This window comes from Anas platyrhynchos, chromosome 1 (genome assembly GCF_047663525.1).
Source record: "Anas platyrhynchos isolate ZD024472 breed Pekin duck chromosome 1, IASCAAS_PekinDuck_T2T, whole genome shotgun sequence".
NCBI classification, from domain to species: Eukaryota; Metazoa; Chordata; class Aves; order Anseriformes; family Anatidae; genus Anas; species Anas platyrhynchos.
Window position 1 is genome coordinate 189980858 of NC_092587.1, and position 21359 is coordinate 190002216.

The 21359-nt window shown below is 37.0% G+C and overlaps 1 protein-coding gene across 1 annotated transcript in view; it reads right to left on the bottom strand.

The window, feature by feature from the left end:
- Nucleotides 1-21359, bottom strand: part of DDX10 (DEAD-box helicase 10) — a 181012-nt gene that overhangs the window by 143926 nt on the left and 15727 nt on the right. The window contains exons 9-11 of the mRNA XM_027468537.3: nt 21048-21132; nt 8338-8439; nt 736-823 (exon numbers count right to left, since the gene is read on the bottom strand). Of these exons, the coding sequence (XP_027324338.2) occupies nt 736-823; nt 8338-8439; nt 21048-21132 (275 nt within the window). The remainder of the gene's footprint in view (nt 1-735; nt 824-8337; nt 8440-21047; nt 21133-21359) is intronic.

Here is a 21359-nt window from a genome sequence, read left to right on the forward strand (position 1 = left end):
AACTGGAAGCTCAGAATCAAACCCAAGCACTTCACCAGGGCCAAGAAGAAGGGAAGGAGCACCTCCCTCAGCCTGCTGGCAACACTCTGCCTAACACAGCCCAAAACGTGGTTGACGTTCTTTGCTTCAAGGGCACATTATTGGCTCAAGTTCAACCGCTTGCCCAGGGTCATTTTCTGCAAAGTAGCTTTACAGCTTGTTGGTCCCAGCCTATACTGGCAACCTCCACAGGTTCACGACTCAGACAGCTAGGAAAGGCTTGAGCAAAATAAACAAACAACAACAAACAAACAAAAAACAACTCAAACAGCTGAGTAACCGTGCCTAGATCTAGATCTTTTGGACTAGATGATCTTCAGAGGCCCCTTCCAACCTCGTCCATTCTGTGACTACTAAATCAAAAATTACTTTTATACCCCAAACTCTAAAATAATTTGTTCCCACCTATGCCTTAACTACGGCACAATAGCAGTAAGTCAGGATGGCTCTTCAGACATTAGCATCGTGAGCCCATGTTCAGAATCAACTCACCCAGGCCATACAGACACGCTTATCACCACTTGCTAAAACATAATTGTTCTTTCTACTGATGCCACACTTTAAATATCAGAACAATTTAGAAGAACAGTTCCAAACACTGCTGCTAAGGCACATATCAGCAGGTCAATTATTCCAGCAGCAGTTCTATTCAATTAGCATACCTCAAGAACCGTAGTACGGCAGATGAGCACTTACCCTTTGAGCTTTCTCTTTTAACTCCTGATCTTGGGCTAAGAAAGCTTGCAGCCTCTTTTGGATGTCTGTAAGCTTATCAGGATTGATTCTAATTAAAAAAAAAAAAAAAAGTTAACTTTAATTATTAGAACATGCACAAATAAGCACCTATTAAATTCTCCGGAGTATCTTCAAATTTTCTGCATTGCTTTAATATGCATAAAACTATCTCCACTCTGAACAAGCTTACAGAGGAACCATATTATATACACTCCTCAAAAGAATAACACAGAAAAGAGAAATGGGAGCTCAGCCTTTTTATCCAGCTACACTTTTTGTTGAACTAGATTAAACTTGTCCCAAAGCAAAGCCAAAATCAGCATTAAAATAATTTTCAAATTTATAAAAATGATGGGAAAAAAAAATACAACTACAGTGAACCACAGTACTACCTTATAGTGAGGCAACAGTTTTCCTAAGGAAATTCTCAGTGTTTTTGAAAGCTTAAATACGATCCAGTGTATTGAGAATACTGAAATTAACTTTTCTGTTATAACCAGATGAGCAAAAATAAAGGACGTTGAGATAAGCAGATTTAAGAGCTCCTCAAGATATTTATCAGGTGGATGGAGAACAGCTACTATATTATGTACTATATATGTACTATTATATATATTATGCTACTATATTATGTATATAAGAAATGCCTTTAAATCTGGTAAGAAGTTATGCAAGTCCTCTCCCATTTTTTAACTCTTACTCCAGTGATATTTACACTGTGCTAGGCTTATTTGCCAAGATCCTTACTCGCCTATTTCTTGTTTTGACCTACTAATGCCAACCTAGGATATCGAAAAAGCAACTAAACGTGGTAGGAGTGTACCCCTCACGCAGAAGTCAAAAGAGATGCTCTACCACAACTACCAGAATTCTCACACTGGATCTTGCTGCTGTGTCATGTGTACTGGGTCATCCTATACTGTACAGCAGAACATAGCTTTTGTTTAAGAAAACCAAGAAAAATAAAAGAATCAAAATCATGTATCTTTACACAACACCGAGTCAGTCTAAAAAACATGACTGACTGAAATACTATGCAAGAAATATTTCACAGTAATCTTCTGTAATATAAACCATTATGATCATCTACTATTCTTACTAAACAAGAAAGCAGCCATTAAGCAAAGGGTTGTGGGGTGTTACCAAGCAGTACTTTAAAGACATGAAAGCTTTATTCCCTCACTATTTCAATTTCATGTGTCTGTCCGGTACAGCCAGTGGAAGACTGTAGTGCTCACAAGCTGTTTGGTGACAGTTTCAGTGAAAGATCAAATAGCAGAGTTCCAGTTTCAAGACAGCATATAATTTGCTCTTATCGTGTTAAAATGTAAGACAGAAGTCAAGAGGCATGAAAAATTCAGCGGGACACAAACTGACCAACAAGTTTTTGAAATGCATTGCACATAAGATACCTAAGACAGAAAAAGTAAAAATTGAGAGGAAGCTCTCCTACATTTTGTTCTACCAAACAAGATTAAGAAGGTAACAGCAAAAATATTTATGGTCCTAACACAGGAAACACGGTAGAATAGCAAAATAAAAGCAGCAGCTTCAGGAATACTAAATTGTATTAGAAGGTACGAACACAAAATATACGACCTCACTGCAGAGGAAATACAGAAAGAAGAGTAAAAAAGCTAGCTAGACAATATCAAGAGGTTTACAGTGACCTGAAACTCTGAAGAAACCTTAAAGTAGAACTGAATACAAGAATAAAAACCAGCACAAATACACTGGAATAAAGAAATATAAGCACAAAATTTATATGGGTATACAGATAGGTAGACAGATAGGAAGGGGCAGTAAAAATTACAAAAAAAAAAAAAACACTGATAGTAAGACATCCCAGAAAAGTGTTGCATTACTATTAAGTTATGGGAAAGCTACTACTAGATGACACACACTTAAATTATCCTGTGTCTTTTCCCCCTCCCTTGTCTTCACTCAAGTGGCAGCTGACAACAGTTACAGCACAGTCCAAGCTCACACCTGAACTGGAAAGCCTGGGTTAGCAGGTACTTTGATAAAACACCTGGGTCAAAAGAATCTTGTGCCTTATCTAGAGAGAAAGCACGCTTCAGGACATAGTTATACTTATTTGTGCAAGTTCATCTGAGATAGATAAAAATCTGTGAAACAGGGCAGATAAACATAGTGCTCATCTTCAAAGGTGGCAAGAAAAGAAGTTAAACAATCATTGCTTCTTCACTTGGTACTGAAAAAAAGAACGTGTAAGTACCTGAAGAAAATAAGCAAACGTCATTAATTGCCAATACAGCTTAGTCAATAGGAAAGGAACAGCAGATGTTGTATCTTGATGTCAGCAAAGCATCTGGCGTCTCATATCCTCAATAAGCTAGGGAAACACAGTATACGTGAAAGCTCTGAGTAAAGGCAAAGCCAGCTGTGGAGCTGTTGTGGTCATGACTAACTCACTGTCAAAGTCGAAACACATCCCAAGTTCCAGCTCTCACCCAGGCCCGCTATTAGGTCCTCCATTATGAACAATAGTCTTAGACAAGTTGTAAAAAAATAAAATCTATGTGCAGTCAACAAATTGTAAGTAGTTTAGAAAACGTGATACTTCGTAGCTAAAAACAAGGCAAGATATTGTAGTGTAAATCTAAGTTTTGAGTTTTCAACTTGTGTTCTTGTTTCTAAGTCTTTACAACATAAACTCACTGTTGACATGTCCCTTGTAGACAACATGAGAAGCAGATAAATTGCAAGATGTCAGTACATCGGAAACTGAGCCATACGTTCAGCAAACACAACATGGGGACACAGAGTCAGGCCACAGTGTGAATCAACTGAAGCCCCAGCTGCTTATGAGGTGTAAGTATTCTTGAGAAAACAGGCAGGGAAGTTTCATTTCACCAGTATGCAATACATCTAGGGGGAAGGATGCTAGTTAAAAATTATGACATGAGAAAAACTTTAATAATGGTCTAAATTTGCGAGGCTGTACAGAGTAAGTCAGAAGTATTTCCAACACTCTTTTTCTCTCCTCATGATTTATTTATTTCAACTTTATGGACTACCAAAAACAGATGGGTGTTTAGATGGCAATTCATCCAACAAGAGATCTTCAGGAGTGGATGCACACATGAAGCCAACTCTAAGACAACCAGTGCAGGCCATATTGCTATTTTGTTAGAAAAGCATTACTTGCAGTTTTTAAACTTAAAATCATTCTTTTTTCCATCATATAGTTTCAATATTCCACGTGATTTCCAAGCAGCAGCAATTTTTGCTCTGTGCTGGGGGTATTGGTAAATACTCAGCTGAACAGTCAGCTGAATATGAGCCAGCAGTGTGCTCAGGTGGCCAAGAAGGCCAACGGCATCCTGGCTTGTATCAGGAATAGTGTGGCCAGCAGGACCAGGGAAGTGATTGTTCCCCTGTACTCGGCTCTGGTGAGGCTGCACCTCAAGTACTGTGTTCAGTTTTGGGCCCCTCAGAAGGACATCGAGGTGCTCGAGCGAGTCTAAAGAAGGGCAATGAAGCTGGTGAAGAGTCCAGAGAACAAGTCTTATATGGAGAGTCTGAGAGAGAGCTGTGGTTGCTTAGTCTGGAGAAAAGGAGGCTCAGGGGAAACAATACCGCTCTCTACAACCACCTGAAAGGAGGCTGTAGTGAGGTCGTCTCTTCTCCTAATCAGCAAGTGACAGGACAAAAGGAAATGGCCTCAAGTTGAGCCAAGGGATGTTTAAGATGGATATTAGGAAAAATTTCTTCACTGAAAGGGTTGTGAAGCATTTTAACAGGCTGTCCAGGGAAGTGGTTGAGGCACCATCCCTGCAGGTATTCAAAAGACAAAGATGTGGTGCTTAGGGACATGGCTTACTGGAAAACTTGGTAGTGCTAAGTTAACAGTTGATGATCTTAAAGGTCTTCTCCAACCTAAGTGATTGAGTGATTCTGATTCTCTATTTGCACTTCGTTTGGTAAAATTTTCTATAGAGATAAAGCTTGTTATGATAACCTTTTCAGAAGCAACTTTGATCTTGTTACTCGAGAAAATTAGATGCAATGAGAAATCTCAAGATATTATCAAAAATAATTTCAGTTTACACTTTTCATCTAAAACTTTGAAGTTATAGACTAATAAATATGCCTATAACATTTAATACCTTCAGAGTAGTATTTCCTATATCTGAATACTCTACAGTACTATATTTATTATTGCATATTTTAGTTTCTCTTGCTCTGCTTGAGCAACAAAAAATGACACATCATTAAAAGCACTAACTGTAAATTTGCAGCTTGTGCTGATTAGAAAAGAATGGCATACTGTAGCAAGCTCTACAGGGAGCTTTGATATGAAATTTAAAGTCAGGAAAACAAAACAAACCCTAGCCTTTTATTTTCCTAAATACGTGTTCAAAAATTCTTCCCCCTGCATCCTTCAAATTATGTAACTTTTAAAAGCCCTACATAAACGAAGTAAAGAAATGTTAACAGCTGTTTGTAGAAGAAATACAAAACAAGAAAGTAACAGAAAACTGGTTCTTATGATACTTATGCAAGATAAAAATGCTAACAAAAACAGCAAAATTCTACGAGTCTACGATGTTTTAGAAATAAAAAGCTTTCAAAATGAATTTCAGAAGGTTGAAGAGTTAAACCCTGTTTGCAGAAAGCAATGCTCATAAACATCTAACTCATCATGTAGAACAATTCTTGAGAATCTATAATTGTATGAATATGTACACACAACACAGGAAAACTTCAGCAAGAGACCTGCAATGTCATCCATGAGCTGATAGAACTTCTTCAGCAATTTATCAACTGACAAAACACACCAGGGTTGTAGTAATTGGGAAACTGGTTAGAAGTAAACAACGTGACCAGAATCATCATTAATAGCTTTTAGGATGAAGGTGGTTTGAAATCTACAAGTAATTACAAAATTTTTATTATTTTTAAGAACTTTGGTCAGCCTCTTAGAAGTACAGTGCTAAACAAATGTTAAACACACCAAGTAGACAATTCTAACTAAAAGTAGTACCCTTCATTACAATGTTGCAAGTATTACTAAGGCGTCCCTTGCAAATTTGAAAACTCAATCCTAGGGGGCAGGCTGTTAAAAAGTATTATCAATTGAAAGCCTTGACTTTGCTTATACTGGTTCCATAACCTATTCAAACAATATTATTCAATAAGTTAAAAGCTTAGCTGCCAAAGAAAGATGAACTATTTATACTGCACATGAGAACAGACATTTATTTAGAGAAAACCAAAATGAGATTAATGATTTGATTAGATATCATTTTAAGAAGACAAAAGATGATGTCTGGAAAAAAAGACATTTTGCTTAGACTGTGGTGGTTATACAACTGATTCTTTTAAGGTGCTATGATGCCTAAAGGAAAAGGAAACACCAAAGAAAGAATCTTCAGGAACAATTAGACTTTTAGTAGATACCTGACTTTGGTTTTGCTGTTTTAGCAAAAGGTATCTTTTGTTTGAAGTTCATGCATATTCTATACAGAACTGTTACCTGTATTTGCCAACAAAAAGTGTATTTACTTCACTGGCTGCTGTGCAGTCACTCTGTTAGAAGCAACATTCACAAGCACAGTTTGCAAGTACAACCACTAGAATTTGAAACAATCCACTAAACCTTAAATCTGGAAAGTGCTATACGCATGTTTTTATACCCTGCAGAAGTGACAACCTGTGTCCAGGCACTGTGTGTTTGGAGTGATGATATTTAACTGTGACATTAAAAACAACAATCATCAGCGAAAACAGCCAGAAAAATCCTGCTCGTAGCCTACTGCCTTGTGAAGCTGAATACTGGTGAACTCAAAGAGTAATATTCAGTAGAAACTATCAGTATTCTGTGGTTATCATTCCAAACTTTTGCTTACCACTACCACCACAACTGCACCAGACCACTTGAGCCTTCCTTTCCACTTAAAAAAAAAAGTTTGTTAAAAGCCACTTTCACATCAAATTGCAGTTAAACACCTTATCCTGGCTTACCTTAATGCATCCTATTATTTAATTTACAATAGGAAAAGCTAAATTAAGTGAGAAAGTGTCATTTTTCAAATCTACTGAATGAGAAAACCTGAAGCATGTGTTCGCTTGCATTTCTTAACTTGACAAACATGTATGGAAAGTGTAAAAAAAAAAAAAATGAGTAATGATATAAATAGCAGTAATTTCTTACTTTTACTCATTAGAATTCAAAGAATCTAGAATAAGTTAATTTTAAGCAGACTCGAAGGTTTAAGTGTTGAGGTAAAAATAGCCACTTAACGTTTCACCCTATTCTGTTTTATTCTCCAAAACAATTATTCCACCAACACTCTCTGCATACAGTTAATTATCTTATAGTCTTACGTATCTTCACCTTCAAACCATAACTTTTCAAAATAAAACAGTCCTAGCCTTGCTCTTATCAACTTGTAGAAATTAATTCCTACCCTGCATCATCCTTTCCTAGATTTCTTCTAGCTCCACTCTGTGACTTTTGACATGCGGTAACCTGAACCATGTGAGCATTCAAAATGGAGTCAAGCTCTCTGTGGATTTCCTGGCTTGCATTCAGGCTATTTTTCCCTCATATATTATTTTTTTTACAATTCTGTTTCTTCTTTTGATTTAGCATTGGGCTGAGAGCCTCAACAAACAGAACTTCTAACTAAGAAATCATCACTGATTTATTTTTAGTGTTCTCTTTATTTATTGTTTTTAAAGCTAGGGCTTATTTCTTTCCTACAGGTACGTTACTCTGCATTTAATAGATATTGAAAATATACACTGGGGGGGAGAGTAAAACATGTTGGTTTTGTTTGTTTGTTTTTAACATAGTATCATTATATATTTTTGCAACTCTTCCAAAGTCAGCTCTCATTGGTAGCATGAGCATAGATTCCTACTGGTCTCCATTAGTCTACTCTCTCCAGTAAGAAAAATGATCATTTAGTGAATTTTTTATTTCCTGTTCTTCAACTAGCCAATTCAGAAAGAGCATGACAAATTGGAGAAATAGTCTAGAACTATAGAAAAGACAGGTAAGAGAAACCAGAGTAGTGAAAGGTCTAAAAAGCATTACATGGAAAGATTAAAGAAATTGTAATTACTTAATCTGCAAATGAAAAGGGAAAGAGATAGGGTGATAATGCTCAATTACATAAGAAGTAGCTGAAGAGAGTATGAGAATGTAATTTTCTATAAATTCTTGGCACAGGATAAAAGAAATATTTCACTTAAATTATTGTAAGACTTATCAGACACTTGAGGAAAAAAACTTAATGACAAGAACTGTTGAGTATAGATGAGATCACTTCGCGCAATTGTGGAAATATTCATTGGCAAATTAGACAAGCATTAAGTACAAGTAATTTGTACAGTCAACCCTGCCTTTAGGAAAAGAGATGAAATAGGTAACCTCTCAAGGTCTTTTCTTTTTCTTTAGCAACACCAAAAACAAATTATCTCCCTTGTTTGTCCAATCCCAGGCAATTCAAGCATTTGATTCCACCATTGTCGTACTCGTAACACGTTATTCCTGGGAAAAGGCTGGCAGACAAACCATCAGTCACTTACTTGATTTCATTGACAGGTACTTTCCTCTGCACCAGCTGTTGCACCATGCTTTTTTCTTCTGAGGGAAGCAGTACTAACAAAGCTTCACCACCTTCTTTGTATCTGATCCAAAAGAAAAAAGAAAAAAAAGAAACACAAAGTAAATATGCAAAACATACAGCTTTTTGTTGTTCCGCTACTGCCTTCTCCAATCTTGTTTTTTCTATGCAGGTAAAACTTTTCAGTCTCCTCAAACATAACTGGTTTCTTCTCTATATGGGAAGTTAACTTCTTCCTCTACCTTTATTCCATTCAGTCTGTTTCTATGCCAATAACTCTCCCAGTGTCCCTTATCCATTCATTTTCTTCTTGCCATTCAAATAACCTTTGGCTGCTTTTACTCCATCACATTTCCCTGCTGGGCCTTTATTCCAATTGCATTCATTCTTCTCCATCAGGAGAAGCATCAAGGAAAGGATATTATACACAAGGTACCAACTGTCAGCAGGAGGGTGGGAGATGCTACCAGTTTGCATTCAGGTCAGAAACCACAGAGAACAAAACTGTGCCAAGGTAGGTGACATATTCCAAGAAAAACTTGGCAGCGATTGAAACAACCTTACAAGCTTGAGAAGTGGGCCCATGTGAACCTAAGCAAAAGAAGGACATGGACTTGTTAAAGTGAATCCAGAGGAGGGCCACGAGGATGATCAAGGGGCTGGAGTACCTCTCCTGTGAAGACAGGTTGTGGGAGTTGGGGTTGTTCAGCCTGGAGAAGAGAAGGCTCTGGGGAGATCTTACAGCAGCCTGCCAGTACCTAAAGGGGGCTACAGGAAAGCTGGGAAAAGACTCCTTGTCAAGGGGTGGAGTGACAAGACAAGGAGTGATGGCCTTAAACTAAGAGAGGGTAGGTTTAGACTGGATATAAGGAAAAAATTCTTTACTGTGAGGATGGTGAGGCCCTGGCACAGGTTGCCCAGATGCCCCATCCCTGGAGGTGCTCAAGGCCAGGCTGGATGGGGCTTTGGGCAACCTGGGCTGGTGGGAGGTGTCCCTGCCCATGGCAGGGGGTAGGACTGGGTGATCTGTAACATCCCTTCCAACCCAAACCGTTCTGTGATTCTAGGAAATCACCCGTCCAGTCTTTGCACATAGAAAAGGGGACAGAAATGCTGTGTAAGGAAGCGTTGGAGTCAAGACTTTGGCCTCCAGTGAGTTATCTTCAGCCATGGAGAGTGCCAAGTACATCCTTCGGCACACCAAACAGTCACACCATTAACTGATAAAAATCACTTCAGATGGGATACAGAGAGCCCTTACTTCACCAAGTATAAACAGTTATCACTTGGCAAAAACAGAACTGCAAAACTGTTTGAAAACTATAAACACTATCTGTCACAGCATAGTAAGCAACACAAGCGGCAACAAAATCTGCAGTTAAAACAGTCTGACAGCTTTTATTACAGCTCTCTGCTTTCACTTGATGAATCTGGAAAATCACAACAAAATGTTCTGGAATGCCTTTTTCTTTTTTGCTCAGTGCTATGCATTACGGGTTTGGGGACTGACGTTTAAAGATGATTTAAAAAAATTATCCTGCCTTTAACATTTTTACAAGACTTTCATCATTAAAATTTAACCGTTACATTCTGTATTTTGGCATTTCACAGAGAAATCAAATTGATACTAGAGGAGAGCTTCTGCCATACACCATGGAAGTTCCTAGTTTTGAAATTGTTTGGTAAGAATACCAAAACAAACAGTAATACATTTGGAATTTGTCCCCAAAATAATACTGTTTGGGGTTGAGGGAGAGAGACTGTAAATATATGGATATAATTGCATTATTTTAATCCATGTAATTAATAGACATAAAATGTTCTTAATGCAGAAATATCAGCTTGTAGTCTTTTTTTCAGAGTTCTAAATGAACGAACTCCCAGGATGTTTGGTTTAAGGCAACTCTCTTTGCTAACAGCACAGCAGGCCCTAAGCCACTCCTGAGAGAACATTCCATGATTTTTTCAGCTCTTTATATAATGATAAAGGTTGGGAATGACTTGCATGTATAGACCAAGGCCACTTTGTAAGAAAGCTCTATTTACTTTTTAACCCAAGTAGATTCCAGGCTGTATTTCCAACAACAAGTAGGTGCAAGTCAGACACTACCACTGTCTGAACAAGCGATGGATTCCTGGAAAGCCAATGAACCATGGAAGACTCTGCCCTTTATGGCAAAAATTGATGATCACAGTCCCAAGGCAACTAATTATGCATCAAAAGAGTTCTCAGTACTGTAGAAAACAAGCAGAAAAAAACAAACATCTTCTTTTATCTACCCAAAGCTTGTACAAGACACGAAGACAGAAATTATATTGCTGTCAGAAAGAGTCTCAGCAATTCATTACCCAGAGTAACACACAGACCTGCTAGTCTCTTCAAAATAAATGCTATGACAGGAAAGGATTCAGAAAAAGTCTATGAGAACAACCAGATATCTGGAAAGAGTACCTGTCTAATCTCTTAATAAGAATATTCTTCATTTATCAAGATGACAAAAAAAAGTCTTAATTCCACCAGATATCTATACATATACATACCTATGAAGGATGATTTGTACAGCTTAGTTGTTTCTGGCATTTCTTATCTTGGAATGCCTGATTTAACATTCTTAACCTTTTGTTGTAATGTATTTCTTTTATTCAGTGTGCAACACACTGTGAAAGGCCAGTGCCATACAAACCGTATAAGAAATACCCATCATGGGTCAATAAATGCAGATACCTTCTCTGCAAGCCACAGCTCCAAACTGTGTTATGATACAGTATGGGAAATGTCATTCTACATCAGTTTCGCTTTAATAGCTTTTCCTCAGTACACCCGAGGTCACTCTCAAAACATTATGCAGGACCAGATAAAGCTTCAAGCTGACCCTTGAAAGGTGTTCTTGCATTGTTAGTGCTAAACACTTCCCTTCAGGAAGCACAAGTTCAGGAGATGTAATTCTGCAGGTACATTCCATACATAATTCACACGCACAAAAACCTACCACAGCCTGTTCTCTATGGACAACAATGAGTTCAATGTTTAAGTCTTACAAAGCCTTTATATCAAGAAGATAGTACTATAGCTAAGTAGAAAAACAATCACATGAAAATGGACAACAAACAGATAGTTTCCAAATATCCATACTTTCTCATTTTTTGGCAACTATTAAGAAAAAAAAAAAATAAGTATTTCTCAGAGCTGATGCCTTCAAAGATTCAAATGGAGTGAAAGACATCTGATAACTATTGATGCAGTATAAGCCTTTTCCTTACCTACTTTGGAAACATTCACTCTTTTAAATGTCAATATTTTAAACCTACTTAAGGAGTCTTTGCCCATTTTATACCACAAGTGTGATTTAATTAATTAAAACAGATGGTTTAATATTAATGCTGCTCTTCCAGAGCTAAACATGAAAACGAAATTATTATAGAACTGAGTAAGCTGAAAAACAAATAATCTTAAGTACCATCTGGGAAGGTTTGTATCTGTTTAGTCTCTCCCATGGGTGTTTAGCTACAGAAAACAAAATCCAAGCCTACAAAAAATGAGTTTTGCTTGGGCCAAGTTTTATCTTATTTCTTGAAAAGAAAAGAACAACTTACTAATATGCTAGTAAGAAAATTATGGTCTTAAAGATAACCTTCAAAACAGAGGTTGCAGAGGAAAGCTTCAATTTTCAGAAGTTTTTCTGTGTCCTTCATATCAAGAACTTCTATATTAGCAAACTTATGAAAGCACAGTCTACTAAAAACTGTCATAAACAATAAAGAAAAGAACACTTAAATTTTCTGCTCAGCATTTGTTTCCATTACAATGCCTGAAATGTGGGAGAAAAGAACATCCTTCAGGCTCTTAAGGGAATAAAGTTCTCCACCAATGCCAACAAAAGAGAATTCCTGTAATTATTTTCAGTAGACACAGGCAAAACCTTTGAGCTTTAATGGATGACAAACAGCAAAGTCAACCTCAGTTACTGAAATTCTTCAGTATGAGACTACTTTTACAGAAAAGACGACATTAGGAGAAGTTCTCCCCATTCCTGCTAATAGCAGCCTTCAAGTTGCCTGTTGTCACTGAAGCCAAACATCTGTCTTAGTGAATAACAAATCACCAGAATTAATTAAGTATGCACCTCAACTGTGCTGGAGAAAAGTAAGTTAACCTCAAAGTAATCACACTTTCTCGACTGTTTAGTAATTGATGATATTACTTATCTTGTCATATCCTCAAGGTGATCAACAAACCAAAGCAGGGAGTCATCTTTGCATTGCAATTTTAACAGTCCCTTAGTATTCCAGAGACTATTCGTTCCCATTCTGCAGCATCCTACTTGCACAAAGTCTTTGAAAAAAGATATTCATCTCTCTCCTATTTATTTATTAGTCTGCTGCCTTCAATATTTATCAAAAGGCAAGGAACTTCTCTGTAACTCTATCTTGACTTACAAACAAGGAAGCAGTGACAAATCATAATTAGCTCTATAAAGCAAAGGGTAGGAATGATGGATTTACACTGATTGCAGATGAGAAGATAGTTTAAGGCTAGCAATAACTGATCAGCTACTGGGCCTCCACGAAAAGCATTTGAGTCTCATCCTGTTGTCGTGGTTGCCGTGCTATCAGTTCCTTCCTACTTGATACTAGCCAGCAGCTTGAGGTGATTTTTAGCTGAAATTTAAGTAGTTTATTCACCATGACAGAATCTATCCTCTTGATTTTAACCTTTTTTTTTTTTTAATAAAGTAAATGAGAGTTATTCTACAACTCTTTGATCCTTTACTGAAGAAACAGTGCTCTTGACATTTTTAACCATTTTTCTCTACTTATAATTAGCCAGTACCACAGAGTCCTAAATAATGGATCCTGTTTCCTTCTCATCCAGCCTTTGGATGAAGGCTTAACTATGTGCCTGCAAGTAGGTAAATATTCATAAAATTAATGAAGGAGAAAAAAACAGAAAGATAAGTTTAACGATTAAAATTGTGCTGCATATTACACCATAAGGACCCGAGTGAAGCGCATCTCATATCATTAAGAAAATTGTGGTTATGATCCGTATCTAATAAACTAAATTATTGTACTCAGTCTGTATTTCAGTAACATTTCTATTGTATTCGTGTGACATCTGGGGAAAGAAACTAGTACATATGGACTGAAATCCAAGAAACTTTATAAATAGTTTCTGAGCTTACGGTTGGGTCCTTAGATAAGAAGCTTAATATATGAAATCAGATTAACAGGATTGAAATTTTAAATTTGACTGACTTCAGAAAGATTCTCTAGCTGGGCTTTATAATCAGACAACACCTTATTAGTATTTATGTAGGGCTGAACAGCCTGGTAATAATCCGATGTTCAAACTCTAGTCCTACACAGACGTTAATTCCAAGTATCAGTTTTAATCTCATTTACTAAATAATTTTGTTCCAAAAACACATTTTGGTCAAACTCAAAACCCAAGAAGATTAACGGTAGAATTTATGAGAGCAATGAGGCCAGCACCTTTAAAGATTTGTAGATAACAACTGCAGTGTCCAGAGACCTTCTCCTAGAAAGTCAAAAAGACTTCTGAAATACCCAAGAAACACACACACACACAGTGTATTTCCAAAATAGACCACGTGCATTACACAATATATTATTTGAAATGAGTGCACCCTAAGTCATCATTCCCTGTGTTTCCCAGTCAGATTTCTATCAGTTACAGAGCTTAAAAATAGAAAACAAAACCAAGTATGATGTAGCAGTATAAGGATTACATGAAATTTAAATGTAAAATAACTGTTTCATTAATATCTTAACATGGGAAGTCATGCCAGTCGTTTTAACCACAAAACATTAAGGTTAAATGTTGACAGCAAAGATTTATAAATGTCCTGTAAAAACAGAAAGAATAGATCCTCTTTTCCAACAGAAGTCTATATATTTCTCTATCTACATACAACTGCATTTGAGATTTGTGGCTGGGGAAAAAAACAGGCATAGCATATTTCTTCATATTTTGTAAGAAGTATTCAAAAAGAGAAAATGGCTATCTGCGTATGCGAACATACATCTAGTTTTCAGAAGCTAGGTTACAAACAGTGACTTCCCAATCTACATTTTCATTAAGTTAGCTAAAAACTTGATCATACTTAACATAATAAGGACTAGAAAAACAGTGGAGTCAAGTTCTATTATTTCTACCATGTAATTTTTACATTATTTTCAGTTCTTTGACAAAATAGCTACAGGAGTGAAGGAAAAAGCATTTCACTGATGCACACGTTTGTCTGCACTGAACTCTTTTTATGTAAAGCAACAACATAAGACATCTTAAAAAATCCAAAAAATGTCAAAATGGAGAGCTTTATTCTGAGAAGACCTATTTCAATCTGATAGTCATACGAATAAATCTGTTCACCCACACACTACTCTTCAACAAAGAGGCGCTAATATCCATATTTATCCCTAAGGCCTTCCACAGAAATAACGTAACTCATACTTTTGTTTTTAAATTCAACTATTAAATCTGATTATATAAACTACCACTTTAAAACATATTTCTTAAAGTAACAGCTTTAAGTCTCTCATGTTGGGCTCAATTTAGGCAAAACTTTTTATACTACCTTCCAGGCCTTCTGCCACAAAGAGGATTGGTGAAATCTAAGCTTCAGAACAATAAAACATTACTTCTCCAAAGCCCAGGAGCAAGAAGGATTTTATCTACTGTTTATCATACCTTCTACACTGCTGGGTTTCTTCCCTATCGTGGTAATTTGTTATTCCACTTTTCTCAAGAGACAAAAGAGCAGAGAAAACAAATGGATGAATATCAGAATTTCTGCCCTATCTACATGATCAACGGTCTCTTATTTGATAAAGAATACTCTGCAAAGCAAGCTTTAAAAAGAGATCCGTGTGCACCGCTATCTGAAACTGGTCTTTATCATCTACAGCGTCCTACACAGCCCAACAAAAACCACAACAGACCAGAAAGTTTACTTGCCATATATAGCTGAGCAAACCCCATAGACAGCCCGTGCTCACTGATGGTTTCTAGCTTCAGTCAAAAGGGCATTTTTTTATCCCATGGGTTGAAAAAAAATCTGAAGTTCCACAGAGCATTTAACACAAATACACATCAATAAAAAGTAATCTGGCTTCACTTTTTGTTTCTTCTTTTGCTCATTTCTAGTGCTTTGCCCTCTCTTAGCTCTTTGTTGCATAGATCTTAGCTCGGTATCCTAAAAAAAAAAAATGTATCAGTAAATATTGCTATGAAGTTTGAGATTTCTTAGGGTTTTGTTCATTTCTTTTTTTCTTTCTCTGATCGTTTCATAACGTTTTCCTTCTCTTGTCTTAACAGTAGCCTTTTTATATCTATTAACAAGTTCTGAGAATCATGCTGCTCAGTTGTATTTATGCCACAAGGCCTTAATCCCCCTCATTTAGTCATATATCGGTTACTTGTCATTGCTTGCCAGACAGGCAGAAGTAACAACGGACAAGAACAAGCAGTGGTTCACCATAAATTGATCTGAAAAAGCCTTTGGGAGGTTGTTGGTCCTCCAGCCTGGATTGTAAGCAATCCGTTTTCCACGGCAGCTGCGCCCACTCTGCTGAAACACAGGTGCTTGCTTATTTTTTTTTTTATTACAGCTCACAGGATAGTTTCATGTCAGCAGGTAATAAACCTAGCCAATTAAAACTGCAGTTTACTGAAACATTCCTGTCATTCCACTGTAAAAATAATTCTAATAGCCAATACAAAGGCAGGTAAACATGGCTGCAGCATCACAGGCCCCTGCCAGGTATGTACCTAGAAAATTTAATAGTATGAATTGCAAGGTAAGTATGTGGTGCCAACAATTTCTTGTGACCTTCAGTGCCAGTTATTTTCACTTAACTTGAGCTAGGATAATGATTTGACTGCAATATAATTTGACTGCAATAAAATGAGACGGTCTAAATACTGCATTTATTTTTAAAGAAACATCAGTAAAAGTGCTTCACTAAGTCTCAAATAAGAAAAAAAAAAAATCAAACAAGGAGATGCCATCTTGATTATGCTGTTTATTCATGTCTCTCTCGGATTTCCCAATGGAAAAAAACAAGTTTCCACCACTGAAATATAGTTCCATTATGCCACCCACATTTTTAAATGATTTACTGTCACTTGGACATATTATTCTAAAGATATATTAATCTCATTTTCACACTTATGGTGTGCAATTACTTAAGGAGAGGCCCAATAAGCATGTTTCAAAGCAATTTATCTGATGACAGAGTAAGATCATTTCATGACTACAGCTCTTCTTAGTCTTTATTCACACTTCTTGGCTCTAATCATCATGCCAGCCAGTACAAAATAGTAGGTTGTCCTGGTTGTACCTCGCTTTGGGAAGAAGGACTTTTACTATACCATTTTCAGAACAGAGTTCACCAAAAGGAAAAAAAGCATATATACAGCTAGACAAAATATGCATACTTGTATTCATACACACATTACATTTAGCAACCAACATAAAAAAAAAAACAACACTATTTTCCTAAGTCAGTTTGAGCGTCTAACAAACCTAACCACCTAACTTGGATTAAACACCAACCAGTATCAGAAATCTGAGCCTGAGTCAGACCTAAAGCCTGTGTAAACCTCTGGATTTAAAAGAGAAAAACTGCAAAGCAAAAGTTTTATTCTGCTTTATGCTTCACTGTCTCCTGACTGAGAGAATTACTCAAGAAATAGTCTTTCTAGTCCCCTCTGAAGGAAAAAACAGAGCAGAGGGAAGAATGAAATTCTAGGAATGAATGTAATTAATTACTGAGACATGCTAGTATATGGGAACTTCCAAAATACAAGATATTTACGCATGAATAGAAAGATAGAATAGACATTTCAATGTCTTTTCTACTCATCAACGCAATCACAACTGAAAGAAAAACATCCCTGTACGCGTTCCTTTCATGCCACACAACTTACAAATTACGTTTGGAAAATCAGTTTGGGGGGAAAAAAAAAATGATATCAGGGTGCTTCAGATACTATTATCTTCTGCTGTCCCCTAGTGGCTCTGCAAGTTGTTTCACAGAACTGATCAAAGAATATTTTCAATTGCAGGCTTCACGGACTACAGAAAAGAAGGCATCAACAGAAATCAAAAGACAGAAGTAATGATCGTTTGCAAAACTCTGTTCAAATATCACTTATTTACGTAGAATTTTTTAAGCTAAAACCCACAGGGAAACACTTTGATGTAGTATTTTAAATTACAGACTTCACTAAGAGACTGTATGACTGTATGTATCTAGCCAAAAATATTTATGGGCATGGACATGGTATTGTCAGCATTTCAGAAACCCTGTTACTGAACTAGTTAAGACTTTAAATAAATACTTTATATTGGAGTAATTGGAAGCTATTTCTCCATTTTAATGGCACACCTTTCAAGGTAAAAAGAAGAGAATCTATATATGCCAATTCCACTATAAACTAAAAGCATTACTGGACAACACCCAGATTTTCTTGATCTTACTTTACCATAAATCAAAAATGCATAAGCTGCAATTTATGCTCTTCATAGGATGCGATGCAAGTGAAATACTAGTTATGGAACACGGTGGTCTTCTCCATTTAAAAAAATCAATCTTCAACTTTCATTTTAGATAAGGTTTTGCAAAACTGCCAAAACAGAGGTGGGAACACGTCCACAAGTGTTAGTCAAAGGTTTTTCAGCCCCCTCCCAAAAATAATTTATCTCATGACTTTCATATTTGCTTTTGTATCGCAAAATAATTTGATTTCAAAAGTAAACAGTATTTGGCATCCCAGTTTTAATTACAGCTTAACACAGTCTCCTAATTAGCAGAGATATTTAATTTAGCTTTAATTCCACGCAATTATACACTCGCATAACCCATGAAAATTTGCAATTAACTCTAACCTCATTAATGAGGACTACTAAACTGCAGTTCAGTTCATTTTTATCAAGTTTCTAGAAGAAAGATGAGCTTCTCTCATACTAACTGCAGATACTGGAAACAAGTAAAGTTTCCTACTCAACAGTCAGAGTTAACCAAGAAGCACATTCTCAATTATCCATTTCTAAAACTGTATAAGCATACTTGCTTAGTGTACTGTATTTACCTATAGCTATTACACACATTTAGTATTTTATTTTCAATGGCTTATTTCATGGTGTTAAGATCAGCAAACAAATCTTTTTCCAGGAATGCTTTACTTCAAGGATGGGGAGCCTAACAGTTCTCCAAAATGAAAGCCCTGTGTAGGGCAGGACTTCCACTGATCTTTGTATGAGTTTATGAGAGAGAAAATACCTGTGAAGCTTTCCCTACAAAAGGAATTTGCCTTCAGTCTTAGTCTCAATTCTGCCATCTCTAATAACTCACTCAGAGATGCTCAGAATTTCAGTAAGGTCTGGCTACTGAAAAATTGATGTGAACCCAAGTCTGAATGACAGCTTGGTGAAGCAAGAGACGGGTACCCGGTATGGCTTGTGGCCCCTGGGACAAAGCCTCTGCCTCAACAACCTGCCCCAATCTGTCCCAAGCCATCACAGGAGTTTGTATACGAGATGCCTCTGAAAACAGACCCTTAAGGCTGCAAGGCTAACGTCTTAATTAGTGGTATTTTATGAGAAGTATTGTGGAAATGGGGTGGTTATTGAGCTTGATATAGCTGCTTACCCATTCACATCTCAACAAGTCTTCTGTCCTTGTGTAAACTGCCCATTAAACAGTGCCAAGTATAGAATCATAGAATCACAGAATCATTAAGGTTGGAAGAGACCTCCAATATCACCTGGTCCAACCATCCCCCTACCACCATCACCCACCAAACCATGTCCCCAGGCACCACGTCCAACACTTCCTTGAACACCCCCAGGGACGGTGACTCCACCACCTCCCTGGGCAACCCGTCCCAGTGCCTGACTGCTCCTTCTGATCAGAAATGTCTCCTCATTGCCAACCTGAACCTCCCCTGGTGCAACTTGAGGCCATTCCCTCTAGTCCTATCACTGGTTATCTGCAAGAAGAGGCTGACCCCCAGCTCCCCACAACCTCATTTGAGGTAGCTGTAGAGAGCAATGAGGTCTCCCCTGAGCCTCCTCTTCTCCAGACCAAACACCCCCAGTTCCCTCAATCACTCCTCACAGGCCTTGTGCTCCAGGCCCTTCACCAGCTCCGTAGCCCTGCTCTGGACATGCTCCAAGGCCTTGATGTCCTTCTTGTACTAAGGGGCCCAAAGCTGAACACAGGACTCAAGGTGCAGCCTCACCAGAGTCAAGTACAGGGGGACAATCACCTCCCTGCTCCTGCTGGTTACACTACTCCTGATACAAACCAGGATGCGGTTGGCCTTCTTGGCCACTTGGGCAAACGTCTGGCTCATGTTCAAGTGAAACATGAACATGATATATTGTTTACCTTTCCACTATGACATTATGCAATAAAGACAAAGACATGTAATAAAGACAAAATTGCAAGCCTTGCATGGAATTCATGCACGATTTAAACAAAACAAAAACCCACCACCCCACAAAACACTAAGCTTATAGGTTTTTTCCTCAGCTGGGACCCATAAGAATAGGTAAATGCAAATCTACATGTAAGTAGTTACATGTTTTACCTAATTACCTAACATTGATTAATTTTGTTCAACATTTTTGCAAGAGCATTTAAAAATGTATTATTCCATTCTATAATATAAGGTCAATAGGAAAATAAAGTACATAGAAGGAGCAGAGCAGAAATGTTAGCAATTACCATAAAAATTCTAGATTGTGAAAAAGTTGTGTAAGTACAAAATTTAATGCCATCTGATCCAGAAACACAGATTTCAAATTTCTGTAGTGCTGAGTACTAAATTATATTCTAAAAAACTTCCATCGTTGTTTTATTTCAACTTACATCGCAACACACATGATAAAAGCCTACCACAAACAAATTAAATTACTTACAAGATATAATGCTAGGTCTCGCATTTCATCCTTCAGATAATAAAGTTTGTAATTGACTGAATTACACAATAACTAATCGTGTTGGTCTTAAAAATCTACTTCAAAAGGCCAAGAAGCAGGTTTTCATTACTGTAACTAGGTAAACTCTCTTCCTTCATGAAGACTTAGCCACAATATTTTAGCTCAGGCGATGCCTAAGAATATAATTCTACAAAAGACTTAGAAAATTAAAAATTTGACCAGTAATTAACATTGTTTGATTCCTTCCTCCCCAAATTAAAATAAGGAAGAAATATTTCAATTCTTTTGATGAGTCTGCAATGACACAAAGAAACTGCATCCATAATCTGAAGCAGTTATTTATCTATACATGGCAGTGGCAAAACAAGCATTTCCACCCACAAATGCACTCAACTCAGCCATTGAAGTAATCCTGCCAAGTGCAAAAGACAACTTTGACTTATTCACTATTAATCTTCCCTGATCAGACTAAACAATTAGACATGCCCTTTTCTCTCAGCTGTAAGGAGTAAGGATGCTCACTAAGAAAAGATTAAGTCAAACCATTACACAAATAATCAGAAGTGTTCTTTTGGTTAACAACCCTTCTTTTCTTTCTACCTTGTGGCTTGATTTTTTCAAGCAAGTGTGCAGCCAATTATCTGTCCTGATAGCTATGCAATTTTAAACAGTAAAATATTAATGAGAAGTGAATATGAACCTGGCTGTTCTTCCCACTCTGTGGATATACGTGTTTGCATCCTCCGGACAATCAAATTGAATGACCCAGTTTACTGCTGGAAAATCTGCATGAAGAAAAAGAAAAATCAAAATTTAAGCTCACTGGACTCCCAATTCTCCTAATCAAGAGCAACATATAATTTTGAAGCATTAATTTCTGTAAGAATCATCATTTATGACAATTTATAGACACAGAGTGTAACATCTGAAATAAAAATAATATTAATTGCATTGATTAGCATTTCATGAACAGCCATCCTCTTCATCAATGAAAGCTAAAATTAATGGTGTC